We start from the raw sequence: 13998 nt of genomic DNA on the forward strand, positions 1-13998 counted from the left end.
GGTTCTCTTCACAGATGGCTGAAGGATTTTAGAGTTTTTATATTGATTTTTGGAGTAATAAGAAATAATGTTACATTTGTACAGAAATATGCCAGCACTTTTATAGTCAGTATTTCATTAGACATTTGTGAGACAGATAGGGACAGATATTTATCCCAGTTTTAAAGATGAGGAAACAGAAACAAAAGGAATTTCAGTTGATTGTCAAATTGCAATCAGTTCATGATGGTAGCCTTGGAGGTAAAAATCTAGGTTTCTAGAGCCCTTTCCAGGCTTCATTATGGAGTTTCTCTTAAAGCCCAAAGACACCAGTCAGGTACAGTGAGATGGTGAGATTGGTGATATAGTTACATATATATATATTCGTGTACATACACATAGATTTACATATATGATAATTAAAATCTTGAAAAATACTTTGCCAGAGTCCATGTTCTTAACATACCCAATTTTAAGTTTAATTTTAAAAAGTAGCTTTACCTTAGCATTTTAACAGTGTATTCTTGATACAAATGTAAGATAATTGATTTTCCTTATTCAGGTTTCACATTTATATGATTGAATTGTTATGTTAATAAGAAAATTTGCATTCTAAAATTACTTATTCTTCCTTCCTTTTGACTCATATTTGATGTTTGCAGAAACTGAAAGCAATTGAACAACTGAAAGAACAAGCAGCAACTGGAAAACAGCTAGAAAAAAATCAGGTCTTTTCTGCATTTTTTGTTTGGGCTCATGGTCACTACCACCTCTCCCCTTTTTATCATAAGCAATTGTTTAATCAGGTAAATAGCATATTGATTTTAAAACTTCTTTTGAAGATCATACGCCATTTTTTTTTTTTTAACATTTTTACTCTTAAGCAGGGGAGGATAGGGGAAGACATGATGTGGGTCATGGTGAACAAGGGAGTGCCTATTTCCTGTGAGGCATACTAATGCTTTTGCTGCTGAAAATAAAGGCAGTTTATTATGATAGACAAATAGAAGATTCTCTTCCTGTATCTGGTTACACTGTCCTGTTTGCCCCTTTCCTGCCTCCTTTCCTCAGCACTTTGAAGCCCAAGTGTAGAGTGAAAAATTTATTAGACCTAAAGGGATGCATTAAGACAGCTCTGTTTTTGCCCCCTGATTCATTCATACCAAATAACAAATTAGAACTTGTTTGTAAACTGTATTTTTTTAATCTGTGTTTACCAGTAGATCTGATAAAGTCTCAGAAATACTTTCTCTAAATTTTTTTCTCCTTTGCTGAATAGCTATAGATCCAATAATTATTTCATTTCTTATTTAATAACTGTATTGTTTTAAACTTTTTTAGTTGGAGAAGATTCAGAAAGAGAAAGCCCTTCTCCAGGAGCTGGAAGATTTGGAACTGGGTATTTAAAGATTCACAGAAAGCAAGTTGGTTACCAGAAATCAGTACAAACATACTTTCTGTTAAACTGGTGTACATGGAATATCCATGTGCTCACGTTTAATGTTCATTTACAATGTTAACCATTTATCCAAGATTCTGCATATGTGTGAAATTATTTAATAATGTCTATTAAGTTGATTTTTACATCTTGCATTCTATATTATGTCAACCCGTGATATAGAAAAGAGACACATGATTTTTTTAGTTAAGCTTGACAGATTGAAAGACCAGTGTCACTGTTTTTTTGGTAAGGGACAGTATTTACCATATAAACAAATAAAGACATTTTGCTTTTAGTCATTGTTGGCTTTGTTATAAGTTCCTAATTAACAAGTCCTTTATTAATTTATAAGGCTAATTTGGGAAATTTTTCTTTTGAATATCTAATACAGCTTCCTTGATTCTAAAACATTATATTGTCAAACTTTAAAGAAAAGCCTTAAAATCAGGTTGCACTAAATATATTGTTTATATTATTTGTAGTACTTGAAGTAAAGTTTTTCTAACTAGTTCTAAAGTAAATATAGACTTTAAAAATAGAAAATAGTAAAACATTTTATTTTGAGATATCAAGTAATAAACCTAATAATTTAATGTTGAACTATGCCTTTGCTGCTGAAAACGTGAACTATGATTATTTTGCTATAGTCGAGTCTTGATTGTTTTGCTTGTTCACTCATATGATTAAAAAAAGATGTACTGATGATCCAAGACACTCAGCTATCAAAACTAATTTATATTCGGTTTTAGAGTCTATTACAATTTTTTCATCAGTTTTACAGTTGAAGTTGTTTTTATTTCATTTTCATTGATACAGGTTTTCATTTTCCAGAGCTAATATTTAAACTGATAAGTAAAAGGAAAGAGCCTAGAAATACTTTGAGAGATAACCACAGATAGTTGAGTTTATTGATGCCCCAAAGCTGCTAATAGTATTTGGTAAAGACTAAATACATTAAGATTTTAATGATATTTTAAATGTTTTGTGTGTGGAGTAAGTGTGGACACACAGGCAGACACATACACACTCACACACACTCGTACATAGAATTGCTTTCAACATTAATTCATTTCTGATAATAGAAACTTAGGCAGTTTGATTACTTTTATAATATATTACTTAAAAGATTGTTTTTCTAATAAAATGTTAAGTAACGCATCCTGAGACAGTGTAATGTTTTTTGGCCTGATAGCCGAAGAATTTTTTTTTAGATTAATTATCATTTATAGCACAGTTTACAGTAAACATATTAATCATTTAAAAAATCTTTGTCTCAGAGGTAGTATCATTGAACCTTTTGTTTTAGTCAGATGCTTTTTAATTGCTCCAAGGTGACTTTCTACCAAAACTCTTAGATTGCTTAGACTCATTTTTTAGAATTATTTTCATTTTTCTAATCATTTAATCCACTTAATTTTTTCCAAAGAAATGTTTTAATTCTGGGCAAATATCGATGCAAAAATCACTGAGGTGTTCTTTACATATTTTATTTGATTTTTATTTTAAATATATTATTCTCTGGGAGTAAGAGTATGGTGATAGAAAAAAAAGTGTAAAGTGATGATAGTCTGCTTGAAAATGAAATTTTAAATACATTGCTGTATTCATTATAAAGGAAAACCTGTAAATCCTGGATTCTCACAAAAACCTCCTTTTCTTTGGGGTTTGGGGGTGAGGGTATATAGCTCAGTGGCAGAGTGCATGCTTAGCATGCACGAGGTCCTGGGTTTAATCCCTAGTACCTCCACTTACAAGAAAAAAAGAAAAGTGCAATGTAAAAATCTTTCCTTAATCATGTCAGAAGTGTATTTGGCATTTGTCATAAGCGTCCGTGAATAACATCATATAAGCTTGTAGAAGGCAAATCAGTAGGCACAAAGGCTCTTTCATGAGTTAAGCAAGGTTCTCAGGGAGGGAGGAGAAAAACAAAACCCAACTATCATACCCCCCAAAAAAGAAATTCTCTTAGAAAAGAAATAGAGGTATAATTTATGTCAAAACCTGCTTATATATGTTGCCAAATAAAATAATACAGCATATTTTCAAAACAATACTATATTTTTTTATGGAAACATTGAAGTCTGTAAACTTCCAGAAAAAAAGTTTGATGAGGGTACACACAAAACTGATGGCACTGACTACTAGGGTGGAGAGTGGTCAAAAGGAACTTCAGGTTTATTTGTAATGTTTAACTTTTTTATATGTAAAGAAGAATAGAGTTTTGTACAATTTAAAAATCATAATCAACTGAGACTAGGCTTCAGAATAGGAAATTGTCTTCTTCCAGTTCAATTTTATATACCACTAATATCTAAGGTAAGGACTCGATGTTATGGATATTGGGTGGAATTCATTTGCTCTTGGAAATACATCACCTAATAACTGAGGCAGCATGAGAGGTAGGTAAATGTCTGTAAAAATGCCTCTGATTTTTTTTTTTCCTTTAAAGAATTTTTTTTTGGCCATTCTTTCTTTCATTCATTTATTCATTTATTTATTTATTATTTTTATTGAAGTATAGTCAGTTTACAATGTGTCCATTTCTGGTGTACAGCACAACACTTCAGTCATATAGGAACATACATGTATTTGTTTTCATATTCTTTTTCACCATAAGTTACTACAAGATACTGAATATAGTTCTCTGTGCTTTACAGTATAAACTTGTTTATCTTTTAAGGAATTTTGACAAGTGGACTTGGAAAATCTGCTGTGTTCTTTTATAAATGCCTAGTAAGTTGGGATTCCATCTTTTATCCTGACCTATTACCTAATACAAAAACCCTACTTCACATACTAATTGACTCACTTACATTATTTTTATTATTAATGGATATCTGTATGATCTTTCTATAATATATAATGTAATAATACATATGCCCCTAAGGCTATAGAATTAAGAAATTTGCCAACATTACAAAGCTAGGATGCGAGATTTGAACTGAGGCAGTTCCCAGAGGCCTCACTTCCAAACACTGTCAGACTGGTGACTAGGTTCAACATACGAATTTTTAAGGGACACACACATTCAGTCTATAGCACCTAGGCAAATAAATTATAAACAAGTGTTCAATGTATATTGACATAAAAAGATGGGTGATATTACTGTGGTTAAGAGTATTTCTTGTTCTCACCTCCAGGTCATGTGGAAGAACTGCACTTCCATATCTGCTTTCTGTTTATTCTAGAGTTTTTACGGTTTCTAGACCACTGCCTTCTTTCCAGTGTTGCCATGGGTTTATAGCTTGTACCACTCTACTGTCATTTCTCTGAGATCCTGAGAAAGGAGAGAGGCAAATGTGTATGCTTATTTTGCTGTGTTGAAGTGGAAGTCAGAAAAGCACAATTCTAAAGGGTTTTTATATTTTATAATATCATATCTTTATATTTTAAATGAATTTGAAAATTAAAAGCATTTTATATTCATTTCAACCAAAATGCAACTCCTGAGATGGCCGCTAGAGGGGTTCAAAGATCAGAGTACTGGGACATTAAGGCGTTAGAAATTATAGAACATATCTGGAAAATATATTCACTCAGTTAAAAGTTACACATTTAATATCCTGGGTTGCTGCCCTTTCTTTTTATATTGCCAAGCTCCTTGGATTAATCCTCTATCCTCTTACCATTAGACTTATTCCTGTTTTTCCCCTGAGTTCTCCCAGTGATCGCCTCTTGTAGCAAATCATGTCTCAAGAGTTTGTAGGTCAAATGTTTGCAAAATGGAATGTGTTTCCCCATAGAGGTAGTAATACAAGTGATTATGGGTGCTGAGGGGAGCCCATAAAAACCTTAAATGGAAGAACTGGGTATAGATTCACTAAAACAAAAAAAGCTTATTCTTATAGAATAAGAATTCATTTTGAAAGTTGGAATGCTAACTTTTTAAGCAGATTTAGATGAAAAAGTAGAAGGTAATTTTGGGAGAGTCCTGCAGATGCTCTTGGTCATTTTTGTGTGCTTTAGTTACTGTTTTTTGTTGGGTTTTTTTTTTTTTTTTGCTACATACATATAAACTTCTGTTTCCCTGTATACAAATGTTCACTATTAAATTTAACCACAGTTGAGGTCATTTGGTGTATATAAATGAAATGAAGAGAGGGAAAGAAAGAAGAGAAATTTTCCTAAGATCACTAAACAAAAAACAGAAGCAGAAAGGAAAGAGAAAAAAGCATTACAGAGAAAAAGATATCCATGAGACAGACAGAGAAAGAGGGGAAGCAAGGGAGAAGTGAAGCAGAGAGACGCTGGAATTGGGGTGGAACAGTAACAGCCAGGTTGCCATCTCAGGTTATCACTTGAGCTGGGGAGGGATGTGAGCACTCTTGGAAGAGGAAATAGGTACTGTGTAACCCAGGGGTAGTTGCAAATCAGGCACTGTGTGACTTGGGAATACCTCCACAAATCTCTTAGGAATTAAGTTCCTTCTAAAAGAAAAGTCAGCTGTATTTTTAAAGCCTTAAAATATCTGACAAAGCAGAACTTCTTGCATTCACATCCTCAGGCAAAATTACTTCTGGGCTCAGTTTTGGTTATTTGTCTTATGTTCAACTGAAGCTAAACAGGTGAAATCCTCGAATTGTGGTATCACCAGAGAGAACCTTTCATTGTGCCCAGCCTGCTTTGTTTTTGTGTCCTCTTCCCCTCTTCTTCCCAGCAAGGACACTCTTTTAAGTTTCTATCTTAGCACTTATTTTTTGATAGTTTGGTAATATTGACCAGAGCAGAGAAGTGATCAGCCTTGGGCATAGAAGCATCTGGATCCAGGGCAAAATATGGAGTTCATTTTCAAAAATTAAGAATTTCAAGGCAGTGACAGCAAGCATTAAACCAAGTGCAGGTGCTTTTAAGTGCTGGGCCCTGTACAACTGCACAGGTTCACACAGCCATGAAGCCAACCTGCACAGAAGATGCTAGAATCTGAACTCCCTCTGATCTGAAGGAAGAGTCTCTATTTCTGGACATCCCCCTGTTCCCTGGAGGAGAAAAAGATAGTGGTTGACCTAGTGATTGACTGCTGCAAAGGAAAGGAAGAGGTTTTTTTCAGAGGAATTTTAGGTTCACAACAAAATTGAGCTGAAGATTTCCCATACACTCCCTTCTTCCACACATGCACAGCCTCCCTCATTAGCAGCATCCCCCAGCAGGGTGGTACATTTGTTATAATTGGTGAACCTGCCTTGATGTATCCTAATCACCCAAAGTCCATAGTTTAACGTTCACTCTTGGTGGTGTACAGTCTATGGGTTTGGACAAATGTATAATGACATATATCCACCATTATAGTATCAAATAGCAGTTTCACTGATCTGAAAATCTGTGTTCCTCCTATTCATCTCCCTACCTCTCCCCTGGCAACCACTGATCTGAACTGTTGCTATACTTTTGCCTTTTCCAGAATGTCATATAGTTGGAATTATACCATATGCAGCCTTTTGAGATTGGTTTTTTTTCACTTAATAATATGCATTTAAATTTTCTTCATGTCTTTTCATGGCTTGATGACTCATTTCTTTTTAGCACTGAATAGTGTTCCATTGTCTGGGTGGACCACATTTTATCTATTTACCTACTGAAAGACATTTTGGTTGCTTCCAAGTTTTGACAGTTTTGAATAAAGCTGCTGTAAATACCCGCATGCAGGTTTTCGTATGAACATAGTTTTTATCATAAGCCTTTAATCCTAAGCTTCTTGCTCCAGGTCCTTCCTGGCACTGAGGTCTGGCCTTGATTCTGAGCTTGCTAGCCTAAACAGCTTGCTGGCCAGGATTATCCCATCTGTGTCATGGCCTCCTAGACACTGACAATCTACTATCTGAACTTCCAAGTAGTGTCTGTGTATAATTCCATGTTTAATAGTTGGACATGGAGTGGTAACAGTTTAAAAGCCTAAGGTAGGCTTAAGGAAAGAAAGAAGATACATGGCTTTAAGTTAGGGTTCTTGGTTTGCAAGCAACAAAATGGAGTCTCTCTAACTTAAGGGGCAAAGAGTAGTGGCAAAATATGTTACAGCTCACAGATTCAAATGAAAAGATAAACAGTGAGGCCCTGGAGATGACAGGAGCCAGAGTAGTTTAGAATCTAGAACACTCCTCAAGGTTTCTACCAGAATTAGTTGGCTTTAACAGTTTTTCACTTTGGACATAGGCACAGCTCTGGCTGGGAAAGATTTGGGCATCTTAATTGACAGTCCCACCAAGATTGTGTGCAATGAGTTCTGGCCAATCCTCCAAAGAAACTGAAGTGCTATCACCAGAAGAGGAGTCGTCAATGCTGGTGTACGTTTTAACAATGCACACTTTATTAATATTATGAAGAAACCCCCACAAGATAACTTGCTGATCAATCAAATTTTGTACAGAGTTCTTAATTTCCTACTTACCTTTGATCTTGAAATGCATACATTTGGTTGAAATAATGTTTTTCAATACAGGCTATGTCCTCCAGATCCTGCTTTTAAATTCCACTTAAGCTGATTATATTAATTTACTTTGTATTAGATGCTTCTGAGGCCTCAAGAATATTATGTGTTCACTATGTATGAATGTTCCTTCATAACTGTAGCCACCACATGCACTTAAATTATTCTCAAATACGGATGTGTACATTCTGTCTCCTTCTAGTACTGTATTACCAGCTATCTCCAGCATAAGTCTACTTGACTATCCAGTCAAAAGTTGAAATGTACCATTCACTGTAGTAAAAGTGCAAGTAACTTCCATGTTCATCCCAATTGGCTGGGTGCTCTGGAGATTTGAAGACAAATAAGACCTCAGTCTGTATCCTAAGAGACCTCAGATCTAGCGCACTAGACTTGGCTGCACAGTCTGAGGAAACAAATACATAGATGCCCAGACCCCATCCTCTGCCTTAAATCAGAAGAACACCTGAGCAAGAGACAGGATTCTTGATTGTTTACAGTCTTAGCTCAGGCTGCTACAACGACGTACCATACACTGTGTGGCTTAGACATTTATTTCGCACAGTTCTGGGGGCTGGGGAGTGTAAGATCAAGGTGCTGGCCAGCTCGGTTCTTGGCAAGGGCTCTCGTCCTGGCTAGCAGATGGCTGCTGTCTTGCTGTGTGTTCACGTGACCTTGTCTTTGTGAGCATGTGGGTCCCACCCTCATGAGCAAATCTAAACCTAATCATCTCCCAAAGGCCCCACCTCCAAATGCCATCACACTGGAGGTCAGAGCTTCAATGTAGAAATTTGGGGAAGAACACAAACATTCACTCTCTAGACCACCCATCAACAACCACCATGTTTCCTCTGGAAACATCTCTCTTAGCTGTGTCTCTTCCTTTTTCTTTACAGTTATCATCCCATATTCAAAACCTTTACTACTTTAGACCAGTAATAATAACTGTCAGTTACTGAGGCACCAGGCTAAACTTTTTACATATGACATTTTTTGGTTCTAATCCTTGTTAAAACTCTGTGAGGAGACTCAGTTACACAGCTAGCAAGAGAGAAAAGGATCAGACTTTAAAACCAGTGATCATCACTCCTATGCTCTACTATCTCTATTGTCTCTTTTTTCCAGGCCATCTTGCACTCAGTCTCCAAAATCACCTTCCTCAGAAATCTGTAGCACTTTTTCCTCTGCTCAAGAACTTGTAGTGCCTGCCACTGCCCCTGTTACACCATAGGTCTGATGAGAGCTACCTCTGCGCTGTTGGATACCCGCCCTCTGCTGGCAACTAGGGTTGCTCCACTAAGCACTGGGATCTCTTTCAATATCTGGACACATTTAGTGTATCACAGTCCTGATGTGCTAGAGCATCACGCCATAATTTATTTCCCTGGATAAGATGGAGAATGTCTCTCACCCCTTTGCATTGTATTCTTCAGGGGGAGAGTTGTTAAAAACTATACTTCTGGGGTTCCAATGTTGTGCTGAATTTTTAGACTTTAAGACCTGTCATTTTTTAAAATCTAGTTGGGCTGGGATGGGGATACAATCTGAGTGACTGTCCTTATGCTGGTGTTGGAATCATCTTTCCCCCAGAGACCTGCGCTCCGTTGCTGCCTGGGCTCTTGTTGTTTGGCTCCTTCTTCTCTTAAAATGCACCATTTCCCAGAAGGATGCATTCCATGCCCCCCCACCCACATCCAGATGCACATCTGTCTGCCTGCCAGCCAGACCCCACACGTCTGAGCCCCAGCAGTGGAAACCTAGGATTAATGAGATTCTCCACTTGCCTACTTTTGCACATCTTATTGTTCCCAGTTGAGATATTTCTTACCCTGCAGTGATCTTCTTGAAGAAGTCTTTCCTCAAAAACTCACCAAGTCTAATTATTCCTTGTGCCCTGTTTTGTACTCCTGTCAGGTGGTTTATAATGATTGTTCTGCAGTTACTGTCTCCTGTTATATATGACTTCCTACCTTGAGACACTCCTTACTTCAATCATTATGCACACAGTTACTGTATCAGTCTTCCTAAGACAAATGCTTTGATAAGGCTGCCAATCTTCAATAGCTCCCACTTTCTATAGGAAAAAAGTATAAACTGCTTAGCCTGGCATTCAAGGTCTCCCACAATCTACCTCACCTACATTCCCAGTCTGGTTTCCCATTCATCCCCTAGTGGAACTCCCCTCCAGCACAGCAGTCATGCAGTGACCCCTCTCTTGGCTTTTGTTTATTTTCTCTTTTCTTCTTCACTGTTTACAATCTTAACCATACATGACATGCACACATTCAAACATTATTTTCTCTGTGTTGGTAATTAATTAATAAATTAACATAGGTAAAGCCCTTAATAGCACCTTGTATATAGCAGGCACTCGATAGACAGTAGCTGATACTATTTGTTCTCATCTTATTGTTATTATTTCAAGAAATCCATGATCACTGGGACTACAAGGAAGAATGACAGTCCTTGCCCTTGCCAGGCTCAGCTAAGAGGAGAAGAGTCTCACATAGTAATAACTGATAACAACAAAATATAATGACTAAGTAGGCGGTCAGTGCTGAGTGCTTCAGGGGCAGAGAGCAGGAAGCACTGAAGATAGACTTCACTGAACATACAGTGAGTTGGCTTTGAAGAATGGGTAGAGTTGAACTGCTGAAACTCGTTCACTGAAACATTTTGACTTGCATTAATGCTTTATGTCCCCGCATTTATATTAAAAATTTACACACAAATGAAAATGGAAAAACTGCCAATACCTGATTTCTGTCCCCATTTTTCCACTTGCAACCATATACTTAGGTACCTTTTGACCCCATGGAAAAAAAAATCTAACGTTCAGAACTACCAATAACAGGAAGAAGAGTTTTGTTTGTTTGTTTGTTTGTTTTAAAGAATGAAATGTTTCCCATCATATTGGATTCTTAAGCACGTTCTCCACGTATGCGGTGTGCTAGCTGGATGTCGTTTGTCATAATTGTTACATATTTGGCATGGATAGCACACAGGTTGGGGTCTTCAAAAAGGCTAACCAGATAGGCCTCACTTGCCTCCTGCAAAGCACCAATAGCTGCACTCTGGAAGCACAGATCTGTTTTGAAGTCCTGAGCAATTTCCCGCACCAGACGCTGGAAGGGAAGTTTGTGAATCAGAAGTTCAGCGGACTTCTGATAACGTCTAATTTCCCGGAGTGCCACGGTACCAGGCCTGTAACGATGCGGTTTCTCCACCCCTCCAGTAGAGGGAGCACTCCTGCCAGCCGCTTTTGTAGCCAGTTGCTTCCTCGGTGCTTTACCACCGGTCTATTTTCGGGCGGTCTGCTTTGTCCGAGCCATGGTATAGCGACGTCTTTACTTACCCCCCCACTTCTCCTTCGGCTGGAGCTCGGCAAGCTAGAGGCGGCCCTGGAGTTGGAGAGCGATGGCGCCGCGGCGGCGGCGGCTGCGAACACAAGGGGTACCTTCTTAAAAATTACATTTTTAAATTGTTGATAAAGGATAATTATTGATTTTTGTAAATTGTGATGTATCCAACAACCTTGCTATACTCAAAATTTCTCAATTGATTCTTTTTGGTTTTCTACGTATATAATCGTTTGCAAACAACTGTAGTTTTGTTTCTTTCTTTGTAGTACTTACCCATTTTAATTCTTCTTCATGTTTTACCAAATTCACTAGTGCACAATTATACAATCTGGCACAATGCTGAATATGAGCAGTGAGAGTCAGAATGCTTAACTTGTTCCTGACTGAAACGGGAATTTCCTCAGAATTTAATGTTTCAAATTAAATATGATGTTTGCACTTTTTGTTAAATGCCTTTTATCAGGTTAAAGAAATTTCCTTCTAAGTTTGTTGAGAAATTAATGAAGTAAATTGTATCAAATTCTATTGAAATAATCACATTTCTAATTCATTGTTGCAAAGAATTTCTAATAGTTTTTTAATTAAAAAATGCTCTCTCATGATGTATTTTTTAATACACTAACTTAAAACTGTTTCCTTCTACTCCAAAAAGTTCCATTCCTATCGATGCCAATATAATCAATTATTTGCTTTATTTCACATTACATGCAACAGTCTTAGAGTATGTTACTGAGCCAAATTGGGTTCCACTAGCCCCATGCACAGCAAAGCCAACCCACTGACAACAGGTTGTGGTGATGGAAAGTACAGTGTTCACTGCAGGCCTCCAAGCAAGGAGAATAGGCAGCTAATGCTCAAAAAACCCGAACTCTCTGACAGCTTTCAGGAAAGGATTTTTAAAGGCAGCATTAGCCATGAGGATTGCAGGGTGCATCATCAGCTTGTGGACTTTCTTCTGGTTGGTTGGTTGTCAGGGTGATGTTTTGGGAATCTTAATCATCAACCTTCAAGTTCCAACCTGTCTGGGGTCCATGTACTAGTGATCAGCATGTAGTCACCGTCCTCCACCTGGGTGGGAGGGGTCTTAGTTTCTGCAGGATAACACAGAGATATACATCAGATTGTTATGTATGTCCCTTCAGGAAGAACTAGGAGTCCTGTGACTCTACAGTTTAAGATATTATTTTTCTTGCTTGACTGATTTCCTTTGTTTCTGCATTCCCTCACTTCTCTAATTAGTAGCTCCTTGAGTCTGCTCTTTGGAACTTGGGGAAGGCCTAGGAGACTAAAGCCTTTTTTCTACAAACAAGAAATAGTGTACATGGATGGGCTTTTGTACCTGCAAAGGCCCTGCAGGCTTCTGCTAAGTTTTAATTCTTGATTTTCTTTGATACTTCGCGATCCTCAGGGGTACAGGGGTGGAACAAGAAAGGGAATACAGTTTTGGATAGAGAGGTTACTCAGAAACTTGGCAGAAGAACTCAGTTTTTTAGGGGAATTTGTTTCAAATAATAATACAAACAAAATAAAAATCAATGTGATTACTGAAGACATTTTTAAGATTTTGGTTTTGCAGTTCTTTTGTCCTAAGATATAGATTTGTTTTAGTCACTTAAAGTTTAAGTGAGCTAAACACTATTGTAAAATGTTCCTTAAATTAGGAAACAATTTGTGATCATGCACTACATTCAAGCTATTGGGTATGAGGAACTATGGGCATACACACTTATTGAGAACTTCGTTTTCAAATGTTTCTTGAACTCATAGCTGAAGTATTTCATAATTGCAATACTTGTGTTCAGTGATCCAGAATGACCAATATTTATTAATTCTGAGGCTTTATTTTAAAAAATGGTTAAATTTTCCATTGCCACCCCCAATACTTTTCCCCAAATCATAAATCACTCAAGGCTCAGATACTATAATTACTGAGACTCCCACTGATTCCCTATGGTCTGTGTTCTGAATAGCTTCAATAAATAATAAATGAAACTTTTTCAATTCCTATTATATTCTTGACCTTAAAGACTTTATTGGGACCTGAAAGACATATCAACCAATGGCAATGATTTAATTTTATTTTGGTCCTGATTTGGACAAATGAACAATACAAAAATATTTATTAAGACCAGAGAAATTTGAACACCAGTTATTTTGGTATTAAGCAATAATTTTTTTTCAAGCGGGATAATGGCATGGTCAGTTTTTCTTTCCCTCAGAGATTAGTTATTTTTTAAAGCTACATGCTTAAAAATCTATAAATGAAGTGATACGTCTGACATTCTCTTCCCTGGGGGAGAACTGATTACTGCTTATACTATTTACGGTCAAGATTGTCAAAATACCAGTACTTGTTAAAGGTCATTAATGAGTAAGGTCATTATTCCGTTCCTCTATATGATTGAAATTTTCCAAAGGGCTTTTAAAAAAATATTCTTTTAGGAGAGAGCACTATTGCAAGTTCAAAGAAAAGGCCAGAGCGCGCCCCTCCCAAGAGTGAAGCATTACTGTTTGGAAAGCAGGGGCTTTCTCTTTTATCCCCACACCTGAATCAAAGCTGTTAAATAGGTATTCCTAAATGGCTCAAGGAGCTAAGTGTCTGAATTACATGAAATTGTATGTACAACCCAAGTGTACCAGGAGCTATAATTAACAGGCTCCTCTAACATCCCACCAGCTGTTTCGTTTCCTCCCTGCTCATCTCACTCCATCCCAGAGACTCCTCACACATCCAAGATGGTGGGTCAGGACCGCGTAACAGGGTCAGCTCTCTCTCCCGGAGCGTGCGCTGGCGC

The 13998-nt window shown here is 37.2% G+C and overlaps 1 protein-coding gene, 1 long non-coding RNA gene and 1 pseudogene across 4 annotated transcripts in view; 1 reads left to right on the forward strand and 2 right to left on the reverse strand.

Annotated features, from left to right (window-relative positions):
- The window catches only part of EIF2A (eukaryotic translation initiation factor 2A), a 39326-nt gene extending 37611 nt beyond the window's left edge, over window positions 1-1715 (forward strand). For all 3 annotated transcript variants that reach the window (XM_006202799.4, XM_072959024.1, XM_072959028.1), the window contains exons 13-14: window positions 642-707; window positions 1321-1715. In XM_006202799.4, the coding sequence (XP_006202861.1) occupies window positions 642-707; window positions 1321-1386 (132 nt within the window). In that variant the 3' untranslated portion in view covers window positions 1387-1715. The remainder of the gene's footprint in view (window positions 1-641; window positions 708-1320) is intronic.
- A 9021-nt stretch (window positions 1716-10736) lies between these two features.
- LOC102535232 (histone H3.3A-like) lies at window positions 10737-11173 on the reverse strand (annotated as a pseudogene).
- A 705-nt stretch (window positions 11174-11878) lies between these two features.
- On the reverse strand, window positions 11879-13960 carry LOC140695903 (uncharacterized). Its single transcript, XR_012071739.1, has 2 exons — window positions 13878-13960; window positions 11879-12294 (listed from the first exon to the last, which is right to left on the reverse strand). It is a non-coding gene; the product is annotated as an uncharacterized lncRNA (long non-coding RNA).
- Window positions 13961-13998: the final 38 nt, after the last annotated feature.

This window comes from Vicugna pacos, chromosome 1 (genome assembly GCF_048564905.1).
Source record: "Vicugna pacos chromosome 1, VicPac4, whole genome shotgun sequence".
In the NCBI taxonomy this organism is placed as follows: Eukaryota; Metazoa; Chordata; class Mammalia; order Artiodactyla; family Camelidae; genus Vicugna; species Vicugna pacos.